Source organism: Nicotiana attenuata, unplaced genomic scaffold (assembly GCF_001879085.1).
Source record: "Nicotiana attenuata strain UT unplaced genomic scaffold, NIATTr2, whole genome shotgun sequence".
NCBI lineage: Eukaryota > Viridiplantae > Streptophyta > Magnoliopsida > Solanales > Solanaceae > Nicotiana > Nicotiana attenuata.
Genome location: NW_017671903.1, coordinates 167,610 through 180,040, shown reverse-complemented (window position 1 = coordinate 180,040; position 12,431 = coordinate 167,610). Strand labels below are relative to the sequence as shown.

Sequence of the window (12,431 nt, the reverse complement as noted above, 5' to 3'; positions counted from 1 at the left end):
CTGCTGAATCAAAACTGAAAATATGTTGTTTTTACCATAAAACTTAGCAATCAACCTTTTATTTAGTTGATCAATTTATTTCTGCTAGCTAAGATAGCTCTTTAATTTCTATCATGTAATTTGCACAAATTGTATTTAATCCAATAATGATAATATTTTTTTCTTATTAAATGCACTACTATTACCATTGGGGTTGATAACCAAGTGTTCTAGAAAAATCAAATTATCTTTTTCGTTTTCGACCGGAATACTCTACGGGTAGAGTTTAACATAGTAAAATAAGAAATTAAAAAATTTCGTTGAAATTGTTCGTTTGGAAGAAGTCACTGAATGTTAGATCTATTCTTACTTTTATATTTTTTGTCATTTGAGGCTATAAGTATAATTTTAGCAAGCTAGGTCTTTGCTTTTGTCGATTTTGGAACTACTGATAGTACTGGACAAAAACCACCTCACAAACTATTACTTTTCTACCAAACGGTTCATTAATATCCAATATATCTTTAGAACTCTAGGCAATTATTTCTATTCTTTGACGCTTAGCCATAAGTGCTTCATCCCATATTATTAATTTGGCTTTCCTTATAAATTTAGCATTATTACTCTGCTTTGATATATTTGTGATGGTTATTTTAATTTTTTGAAGATGTATATCAAATCTAAAGTGAGTTATACGACCTCATAATAAAATCGTTTTCGATATACCACTTGTTATTATTACCAACAGTATCATTCATGCCTCTTGATCTGACATTTACAAGTAATGACATAAGAATATTATTTCGTTCCGCCAGAGACATCTACAAAGGATAATCCCGCTATACCATAGTCGACTCTTTATAATATAGTATTGAAAGCTTTTTCTTGTTCAAAATTTAGCTTTGATTGTGCTTCCTCGGACACTTGTATAGCCTAATACTATATTAATCTTTTTTACTTTGTGATCTAATTTCTTTTAATGTCTACCACTCTTTTTATAGAATAAATTTATGTACCTTAAGATTTTGTTTTAACTTGAAAAATAATTTTACTCATGATGATTTAAAAAAAATAATTGAATTGGATTCTCTTGCTAATAATTAATTGAAATATTTGATTATTTGGTCTCAACATAAAAATAATTTATTTTCTATTTATTCAGATTCTTAAGATTAGTCCACCTCTTGTTTTGAATATTTAACCGTAATTATAATTTTATCCATTATAAATTTTATTTTTAAAGAGTAAAAGATGGATCTGACATTCCACTTTTAGATCTTTATGTTTGCAAATTCATCAATGGTATTGACTATTACCAACCTTTTTCTTTCTCTTTCTCACACATTTATATTCCTAAAAAAGTTCTTAGATGTTCTTTAATAATTGGGAGATAATAACTACTTGATAAATTCTCTCATTAAATTTGTTATCTTCTAAAAATTGTATCACAAAAAGAATTCTTTTGCATCTTGTTCGCGAAGCTAATATTTAGGAGGAAATTACAGAAAAATACGATCAAGACAAAAGTAGTGTTTATCTAGCACATTAAATTCTTGAAGGATAAATTTAATTCGCATAGGACTATACAGTAATATCTTATTACTTTACTTTATATAAGTGGCTTACTTTGAAAAACGGAATGAATTCTTATAAATTTGTGATCTTTGGTTCTAGAGTTGTTGTAGGAGTACACATGTAGTCTCCTACTCTCCTACACGGCAACAAAGAAGGGTCTTGGCGTTAAATTTGTAAAGTATTCCCTTTTTTAAATTTGTAAAGTATTCCCTTTTTTCTCGCAATTTTATTGACTTCATAGTTAATTACAATTTTATCCTAAATAAAGTTATTAAATTGCTCAATATTTTAAGGATATTTTGGTAAACTGACATTGTATTCATGCTTTTATAATAATAGACAACAAGAGTTAGGGTTATGACAGAGCAACCAAAGCATTAGAAGGAAACATACACAAAAATATATCATCTACAAAGAAGTGTTCGGTAAGATACCATCACATGAAATATTTTTAAACTGTAATACGTAATTATCTAACTAACATGACTAAACTGGTCATTTGTGTAAGTTCTAATGATGTCCTTTCATTTTGACTTCACGTATTATGCTAATTTAATAATATTTTCTGGCTTTGAGATGATTTAAATATTTAAACCATCACGTGCCATTATTAACGTGCAACCACGTTCATAGATACTAGTTTCTATGTACGTGCGTTGCACGTATATTATTAGTCAATTATTTATATGAAATTAGAATAATTTAAATATTTTGATAAATTATATATTGGTAATCAACATAAAAATTTATTTACTTTTCATATTATAAATCAAACATGTTGTTTAATGTAAATTTTACGTGAGTTTTCAACATTGAATAGTTATTGATGGGGTACATACACAATGCACATACCGAGATTATTCTATCCTTACTTATTTATATTTTCATGTATTTTGAAATATAGTAAGTACATAAAAAATTCTTAAAAATTACATCGTGACTCAAAGCTAATGTCATATCTGAATGATAAGTAACCTAACTTGTCGGTTTACAAAAAAAACCATATAATATAATAGTAGTGCTGAACATTTCTTCATAAGTGATATATTTCATATTAAATTAAAATACAAGCTATGCAAAATACATGAATAAGAAAAAGATTATGTTAACTTGAANAATTATCATAATACGTGAATTTAAAATAAAAGGACATTATCAAATCTTGCACAAATGATCAATTTTATCCTGTTAGTTAGAAAAATTATATATTATAGTTTGAAAGTTATTAATGTGATGGTATCTTAACGAACACTTCTTTGTGGACAATATTTTTTTGTGTATGTTTTCTCCTAATGCGCTCGTTGCTCTGCCTTAACCAGAACTCTTGTTGTCGATCTTGATATCCCTCTTGAAAGTGCAGCATACAGTTGTTCGTGCAAGAAAATATATTGTGGTAAATATAGTCCAATATTTAGGATGTTTGTCCTTGCGCTTTATTTATATATTTACAAAACATAAATATACTAAAAATTATTTTCACACAAATTTAAAAGGATATTCCTTAGTTTCGAAAGACGAAAGTTGAATTCAGGGATAAGAATATACTTAGAAACATATTAACCAATATCAAATTTTTTGCATGTATGACGTTATTGTCAAAACTTCTATATACCATCTGTGTACTATTACATAAGCTACTCGGCGTATCTAAGTTTTTCAGTAGCATGACAGACATATTTTTCTTCAAAATTAACCTATATACAATGAAGATCAATTTTCACTTAGTCTATTATATATACGGTGACAGTAATATACGTAAGAAATAAGAAACTTGACAACAAACGTGTATGGTTGAAGGTCATTTGGTTTTAAAGTATTTAAGTATTCTTCTTGGTAGAAATTATTGGTATCATTTTCTACTGAATCAAAAATTGAAAAATATTTTGTTTTTACTATAAAATTTTACAATCAACCTTTTTAGTTGATCAACATATTCATTTCTAGCTAAGATATCTTTTTAATTCTATTTTGCATTTTGCACAAATTATATTTTAATCTAATGATAAAAATATTTCTCATATTAAATGCACTTATTACCATTGGGATTGATAACCAAGTGTTTAAGAAGAACCAAATCATCTTTTATTGGATGCTCTTCTTCGTTTCCGACACGAAGCACGGAGACACTGAATATTGGATCTATTCTTACTTTATATTTCTTGTAAGTTGAATCTTTTTCGTTTGAGGCCAGAAGTATAACTTTGGCAATCTAGCTTTTACAGTCTCTGCTTTTGTCGATTTTGGAACTACTGGTAGTACCTGATAGAAATCGTCTCCCAAACAATTAATTTTTCAGCAAACGATTCATTCATATCCAACATATCTCTAGAACTCCGGTCAATGTCGTTTGACACTTAGCCATAAGTGTTTCATCCCATATTATCAATTTTGCTTTCCTTATAAATTTATCACCATAGCTCTGCTTTGGTCTATTTGTGATGGTTATATAAGTTGTTTGAAGAGGTATATCAAATCTAAAATAATTGGTCTCACAATAAAATCGTTGTGGGTACACCACTTGCTATTTTTGCTAATAGTGTCATGCCTCTTGATATGATATTTGCAAGTAATGCATGACATACAAATATTATTTCAATTCCGCCAGAGGCATCTACAAAGAATAATCGCGTTATACCAGAGTCGACTCTTTATAATATAGTCTTGAAAACGTATTCTTGTTTAAGATTTAGCTTTGATTGTGCTTCCTCATACACTTGCATATAGTATTTTGATTCTTAATGATATACTAACCTTTTTACTTTGTGTTTAACGCTCTTTTTTATGGAATAAAGTTATGTACCTTAAGATCTTTTTTAACTTGAATAAGAATTTTACTCATATGATGAATTTAAAAAAGTAATTGAATTGGATTCTCATGCTAAATAATTAATTAAAAGATTTAATTATTTGATTTTAACATAAAAATAATTTATTCTATGTTGATTCAGATCTTAATATTAGTTCATCTCTTGTTTTGAATATTTAATCTTAATTATAATTTTATCCACTATAAATTTTATTTTCAAAGAGTAAAAGATTGATATGACATTTCACTTTTAGATCTTTATGTTTGTAGAATCATTAGTTTTATTGACTCTCACCAACCATTTTTTTCTCTTTCTCACACATTTATATTCTTAAATATTTTCTTAGTTGTTATTTAATAATTGAGTATTTTTCAATATTACATGAAAAATTGATTAAAAAATATTATTTGAGTAGGAAAATAGTTCAAATATAATATAAAAATATATTATCGTGGGGGTATTTTTTTTCTTCTCAATTTTAAATCTTTATGCATTCTATTTAATATTACTTTTATTTTTTCTTCGTATGGGATATTATGTAGTGGTAATGTATTACCAATTCGGAGGATTCCTATGAAATTGATTTTATTAAACCTTCCTACATATTTTTAATAAGAATTTAATAGACAAGATTTTATTAATTTTATATATTAAAAATTAACATAGAACATATTGTAGTTCAAAAAATAGGTTGTTGCAGTTATGTCATTTCCCTATGAGTTCTTCCGGTTAATAAATATAGAATTATAAATAGACACAAAATTTGTTCCTCTATCATGTTGGAACCAAATTGTAAAAATTATCATGTGGATAAGTAAATGGATCAAATTCAATGAAAATTTCACTCACGAAAATAACGATAAGTCCTTTTGCATTTAATTAGAAGCTAGCGTGAGTAGTAACCTAAAACTAATAGGATTATAAGGCTAATATCTAGAATTCCGGTTATGTCCTTTTATTATGAGTTATTATGCTTAATATTATAAGGTTATTTTTATAAACCGAGATTGTATTCATGCTTTTATAATAATATAGATAGATAGATTATTTTCTTCTAATCTAATAGCGTATAACCATGAGGTACTAAACATCAAATTACCAATATTTCACACATGATCGTGCTATGTTTCATAATACAACTATATTTATATAATTCAACTAATATTTACTTTCGACAATTTCACAGATGAAAGGACCCATAATTTTGGATCAGATAAAGGGCACATGTATGTGCAATTATGCATGATATACACCAATTAAATATTCTAACAACTATTATCTCTATAACATATAATAACTCTACTTCTGTGTAGGTTTACATCATAATATCGGTAATGATCTCCTGGCCATCCTAAGAAAGGCATACATAGATTGAATTTCTGTACAGCTTATACAAAATACTACTTTCATTCAACAAAAACTTCTTGGTATGTATATGGCTGTAAAAAGGAGGATGCTACAATTTCTCCCAATAAAAGCAAAAACTTTTAGACGTGAAATATTTGGAAACATAGCCGACATTGCTCAAGTTCATATTTAAATTATGTATTGATATATAAAATAAATATTTACTGTCAAGTTGAATACTTGATAAATTATAAGATTTGCGTAATTGAAGTTTTTAAATAAAGTTACGCCATAAGGTGGCGCATTTCTTTCATTCATCCAGAAAATCAGTTATCGCTGAGAGATGGATCAGGTATCCTAATTTAGCTCCTTATGTGAACCTTATCTATAAATAGGTCACCAAAAACTTACAAAATCTCTAAGGATTAACAATAGGTAACTTAACAATAAGAGAACATCGTAATTAAAGTTGAACATTACTATTTAAATTCAATCAAACTGAACATTACTTTTCAAATTCAATCAAAAGCATTTTCTCTGTATGATTGTGCATTACAATGACAATAAATATCGGTCGAATAGGTTTACATTCAAACTTAGAGCTTGTATTTTTTCCCTTTCAACTTCTATTGCACTCTTACTTCAATACTTTTAAAATATTTATACTGATGAGTATGAGATATACGTATAACGCACGTGTCCAAAAATTAGTGTAAATAAATGTAACAGAGATGACCGAAAAAGGGATGAAATTGTGTGATATTCCTTCTGACAATGATAAATGATTGATGAGATTTTGAGTATTCGGGTTCTCCTTGGATCGTGGGAGAAAAGTTAGATAAGGATCTCAAGAAAAATGTGTCTTTTGTATGTATGTATGTAATAAAACAAGAATCTTTAGAGAATGTCAAAGTATTGTTCTTTTAAAAATGAGTGTCCAATCCCCTAAAAAATGCTCTCTAGCTAACCCTAAACCGGCGCTGCCCTCCCATGGCCACTCCGGCCGGTGGCTGGCCACCCCCAGTGGCGGTGCTGCCCCCCAACCTTCCCCCACCATCGCTCAGACATCCACAATTACAAACAACAATCCCCAACCCATGGATTATTCGAAACTTCTAAAACCTACCACCATTAATGCCCCCATGCAAACCCTAGCTACGCTACCATTGAAACCTGTTGAGTTCCTGCATGGAGTACCAGTTGTGAAGTGGAAGAAGCAAGAAGTGAAACAATCCATCGTACAACAAGGGCTTCAATTTGCAGTTCTTTGGAAATTTTCGTATGGAAAGCCTGTTATTGGTGAATTACGTAAAGTGATTCCAATTCAATGTGAGATTAAGGGTCATTGCTCAGTAGGCTTGATTGAAGATAATCATGTGTTGATTAGATTGTCATTATTGGAGGATTATGTTCATCTTCTTTCAAAGCCGGCTTTTTACTTAAAGGCTCAATCAGACATGTGGCAGATGCGTTGTACAAAATGGAATCCATGGTGGACACCTGATGAAGAGACTCCAATTGCCATAGCTTGGATTAGCTTTCCAGAACTTCCTCCAAATTTCTTTGGTAAGGAATGTGTATTTTCATTAGCTCGTGCAGTTGGTAACCCATTACATGTAGACCTAGCAACTCAAAATGGGACTAGACCTAGTTGTGCTAAGGTGAAGGTGGAAGTTAATTTGTTAGGTAATTTCCTAAACGTATTAGGATTGTTAAAGAAGCTGATGAATCTGGGCCAGAAGAGTTTAAATGGATTAGGATACAGTATGATTATATGCCTAAATATTGCAAGCCTTGCAAGAAACAAGGGCATAGTGAGGCAGAATGTTGGGTAATTCATCCTGAGTTACACAAGAGATTTGATGAAGATGTTGAGGATCAAGGCAAGGATAAGATAATTGTGGTAAGTACTGAAGCAATTGGTACAACAGCAAATTCAACAAAGGTTCTGTCAAGTGGAAAGGTGGTTGGCAAGCCTGTTACTAATCATGCCAAGCAGGAATTGATACAAGCAAGGAAGAACAAATACCAACGGGATAATAAGGGTCACATTGTTGATAACAAACAAGGCAAGGAAGCTGATAAGGGTAAAGGGAAGGCCAAACTTGAGGAAGTAGCAACCAAGAACAAGTTTAATGCATTAGAGGTTGAGGAAGTTCATCAACCTATTCTACAAATTACTGAAGGCAAAGGTGAGGATCTAAGCAATGTCAAGAAGAAGGATCATGGGGAAAATCAGTCAAAGAAGGGCTATGAGAAGGAAAAAGAAGGAAATACCGGAGCTTCAAGCCCTAATCCTAATTCTGGGGTTATGGTTGGGAAGGATGCTAATACTAAACCAGTGGAGAAGATAATCAACAAAAACATAAGCGTGTGAAGAAGGAAACAGTTGAGAAAGTGTTGAAAGATCAGCATAATGGGAACTTAGCTAAGGCTAATCCTATTGTTCCTAGTGATCAAAGTACTGATGAAAAGGCTAATAAGGAATCAACAATCGACTGGGTTCATAGAAGGTTTGGAACTAGCAAAGAGGAGCTAAGGCAACTCAATGTGACTACAAACCAATCATGTCAAGATATGTCGTCTCAAACATTTGCAGATTCTGGGCAGCTTGAGAACCTTGATGAGATAAACTCAACGAAGGCTGGAGGGAGTGATGCAATTGAGGTGGAGGATGATCAAATAGGCACGACAAAGACAACAGGAGACAAAGTGAGGGACAACAGCCCACCTGGTGATGCCAGGCCTAAAGCCAAGCTCCCCAGGTGTTAGGCTGGCGATGCCAGGCCTAAAGCCAGGTATCCCGGGCGTTAGGCTGGCAACGCCAGGCCTGGCGCTAGGGTCACCTGATGAAGCATCGATAGTTAACACTGTTCCTAGTGCAACTGGCAAGATTTTAGTATATGTAGATGGTGTTCCGGTGTATGCATTGGAGAACAAACTTCATGATAATATGAAGGTTAGGGATGATACAGTAGGATCGAAGAATAACAGTGAAAATAATGATGAGCACGCAATTGTTCCAAGAGAATCTGGGGAAATAGTGGAAGTGCCTATGGAATATGGCACTGATCAAATTATGCAGCTGCAGCTTAATGTTCCACTGAAGACTCCACTACAACATCTACATGATTTAGTTACACACAATGTGGCACCAATTGATGAAGACTTAATGAGACAAAATCCTATGGAGGATGAGGGAGATAATGAATCAACAGAAGAAAACTTCAAACAGGTGGCTATGGATGGGGATCTATCACCTAAAGCTAGTGCTAAAGGAGGCAAGAAAACAAAGAAGAATCAGAATAAAGAGTCACAACAACCTTTAAGAATTATTCCCAGGAGGGAAACTTCTATAACTAAATGATGATCAAGACATTAATATGGAATATAAGGTCTGTGAATACACAACAGGCCTTTCCTAGGGTGATCAATATGAATATGGAGCATAACTTTTGTGTACTTGCATTGATGGAACCTTTTCAAAAGAAGAGATTCATTGATAGATATAGAAGAAGGTTGAATATGGAGACGACTTATGCAAATATTAATGGGCAAATATGGTTGTTCTTTGATGCAGTGGTGGAATGGGAATTAGTGGAGGATACTGAGCAACAGGTAAATGTGAGAGTGCTTCACCATGACCTAGGGCAGCACATGATGGTGACATTTGTTTATGCAAAATGTTCAGCAATTGAGAGGTTGGAATTGTGGGATCACTTGTATTATTTATCAAGTGATATGAAATTGCCATGGTTGGTAGGAGGGGATTTCAATGTGATATTACATGAAGATGAGAAAATAGGAGGACTTCCGGTACACCCGCCTGGATATGAGGATTTTGCATTTTGTATAAATTCTTGTGGTTTGTTTGAGCGAGGATACAAAGGAAGTCCATTTACATGGTGGAATGGGAGATCCAATGCTGCATGTATATTCAAAACATTGGATAGGATCTTTGTGAATTTGCCATTTCAGAACATGTTGCCAACTATTCAAGTTGAACATCTAATCAGAACTGGATCAGATCATGCACCTTTGTTAATGACATGTGGGGAGCAGACCACCAATTTTGTCAAGCCTTTCAGGTTCTTGAACTTTTGGACTAAACATACTACATTTATGGATGTGGTGAGGCAGAATTGGGAAGCTGATTTCATAGGGGATCTGTTTTTGATGTTCAAGCAGAAGCTCAAGAGGGTGAAGGCAACACTGTCAAAATGGAGCAGGGAAACATTTGGTGATATATTCAAGCAATTGGCTATTTTGGAGGACATTGTTAGGGTGAAAGAGATGTTGTTTGAAGTAGAGCCTACAATTGAGAACAGGATTGTGCTTCAAAAGGCTCAATCTGAATTGAAGAAATACTTGAGTATTGAGGAGCAGTATTGGAAGCAAAAAGCTGGGATGACTTGGTTTGCTGAAGGAGATAGGAATACAAGTTTCTTTCACAATCATGTCAATGGAAAAAGAAAGAAATTGCAGCTGAAGAGGATCAAAAGTGGAAGTGGGGTATGGATTGAAGACCAGGAGCAATTGGCTACAGCTGCAGTGGACTTTTATCAAGAACAGTTCACAAATGAAGGTGATGCATCTGGCTTTTCCTTGCTCAATGTACCTTCGATGGTCACTATGGAACAGAATTTGGAACTTAGCAGATTGCCAACAATTGAAGAGGTAAGGACAGCAGTTTTTAAGCTTAGTAGGGAGAGTGCTAGTGGTCCAGATGGATTCACTGGCCTATTTTATCAAACATGCTGGGATGTTATTGGTGCTGATATACACAACATGGTGCTACACTTCTATGGAGGAGCTCCACTGCCTAAATCCATCACTCGCACCAATCTAGTGTTGCTGCCTAAGAAACCTAGAGTTGAGAACTTTTCTGACTTAAGACCTATTAGCTTGAGCAACTTCATTAACAAGGTCTTGTCTAGAGTGTTACATGATAGATTGGAAAATTTTCTGCCTTCTCTAATATCTCCTAATCAATCCGGATTTGTGAAGGGTAGGAGTATATTTGAGAACATCTTATTGACTCAAGAAATTATCCCTAACATAAGGTTAAGGGGAAAGCCAGCTAATGTGGTGATCAAGCATGATATGGCTAAGGCTTATGATAGGGTTTCATGGAAGTACTTATTGCATGTACTAAGGAAGATGAGATTCTCTGAGCACTTCATCAACATGGTGTGGAACTTGATGTCAAATAACTGGTATTCAGTATTGGTGAATGGGTAGTCCTCAGGTTTCTTTAAGTCTACAAGGGGTGTGAAGCAAGGGATCCTCTATCACCAGCATTGTTCATTCTGTCAGCTGAGGTACTTTTCAGGTCTTTGAATAAACAATTTGAAGACAAGTCATTTGTGGGATTTGGAATGCCTAAGTGGTCTGATCCTTTAAACCACTTGGCATATGCTGACGATACTATAATCTTTGCTTCTGCTCATCCTCCATCCTTGAGTAAGATTATGGCAGTCTTGGGTAACTATGAGAAGATATCAGGCCAGATGATCAACAAAGATAAGAGTTCATACTACATGTATTCAAGGATTTCTAATGGATTGTGTCAGGCGGTTGGAGCTATTACAGGATTTGCAAAAGGTAAATTCCCCTTCACATATATGGGATGTCCTGTTTTCTACACTAGAAGGAGGAAGGAATATTATGAAGATCTTATCAAGAAAGTAAAGTCTAAATTGCATTCATGGAAAGGAAAGCTGCTGCCATTTGGAGGAAAGGCGACACTCATTACTAGTGTGTTGCAAAGTATGCCAATCCACATGTTATCAGTTCCTGCATCCACCAAAAAATGTCATGGAGCATCTTCATAAGACTTTTGCTAGATTCTTTTGGAGCACAAAGGAAGAAGGGAGAAGCAGACATTGGGCCTCATGGCAAAATCTTTGCCTTCCTAAAGAGGAAGGGGGGCTAGGTTTTAGGTCCTTACATGATGTGTCGAGGGCATTATTTGCTAAACTATGGTGGAGGTTTAGGACCACAAAATCTTTCTGGTCTAATTTCATGTGGAATAAGTATTGCAAGAAGGAGATACCAACGGTGGTGCAGTTTAGAAGGGGGTCTAATGTTTGGAGAAAAATGTTGAATGCTAGGGAAGAAGTAGAACATGAGATCCTATGGGAATTGAAGAGTGGAACAACTAATTTTGGCATGAAAATTGGACTGGATTGGGTGCACCTTTTCATGTATTACCTGAAGACTTTCCAATCAATGAAGATCTTCAGGATGTGGCAGAATTACGGCAAGGTGAAACATGGGATGATCAGCTGCTAGATCAAACCTTCAATGAGGAAATTGCAGAACATATAAGGCTAAATGTACATTACGAAGGTGTGAGGAATACTGGGATAGGCCATACTGGATGTCAACTCCTTCAGGCAAGTTCAGTGTTAGCAGTGCTTGGCAAATATTAAGGCATAAAGCTGATCCTAATCAGGAATTCAAGTTAATGTGGATTAGGCTTACCATTTAAGATATCCTTCTTCTTGTGGAGATTATGGAGGAAGAAAATAGCCACTGATGACATATGGAGGAGGCAAGGGCAGATGGTGATGTCTAGGTGTTGGTGTTGTCAGCAGCCCTAAGAGGAATCTATTGAGCATATATTTATCACAAGTCCTACTGCCTCTAAAGTATGGAAATTGTTCATGGGGGCTGCTGGAATTACTGTGCCGTTGATTCAATTGAAGCATGTTATAAGGC

At 33.7% G+C, this 12,431-nt stretch overlaps 1 protein-coding gene across 1 annotated transcript; it reads left to right on the top strand.

Annotated features, from left to right (window-relative positions):
- The first annotated feature begins 9,149 nt into the window (after window positions 1–9,149).
- On the top strand, window positions 9,150–12,142 carry LOC109210808. The gene is made up of 3 exons (XM_019374280.1): window positions 9,150–10,924; window positions 11,041–11,312; window positions 11,946–12,142. Exons 1-3 carry the CDS (start codon window positions 9,150–9,152, stop codon window positions 12,140–12,142), a joined length of 2,244 nt encoding a protein of 747 aa, XP_019229825.1.
- Window positions 12,143–12,431: the final 289 nt, after the last annotated feature.

Bases quoted from the DNA above. Each gene is read 5' to 3' on its own strand.
- LOC109210808 (XM_019374280.1), top strand. From the start codon at position 9,150: ATGGAGCATAACTTTTGTGTACTTGCATTGATGGAACCTTTTCAAAAG. The intron at 10,925-11,040 runs GTATTCAGTATT...GGTACTTTTCAG, and splicing joins AACTTGATGTCAAATAACTG to GTCTTTGAATAAACAATTTG. The intron at 11,313-11,945 runs GTAAATTCCCCT...CAATCAATGAAG, and splicing joins TATTACAGGATTTGCAAAAG to ATCTTCAGGATGTGGCAGAA.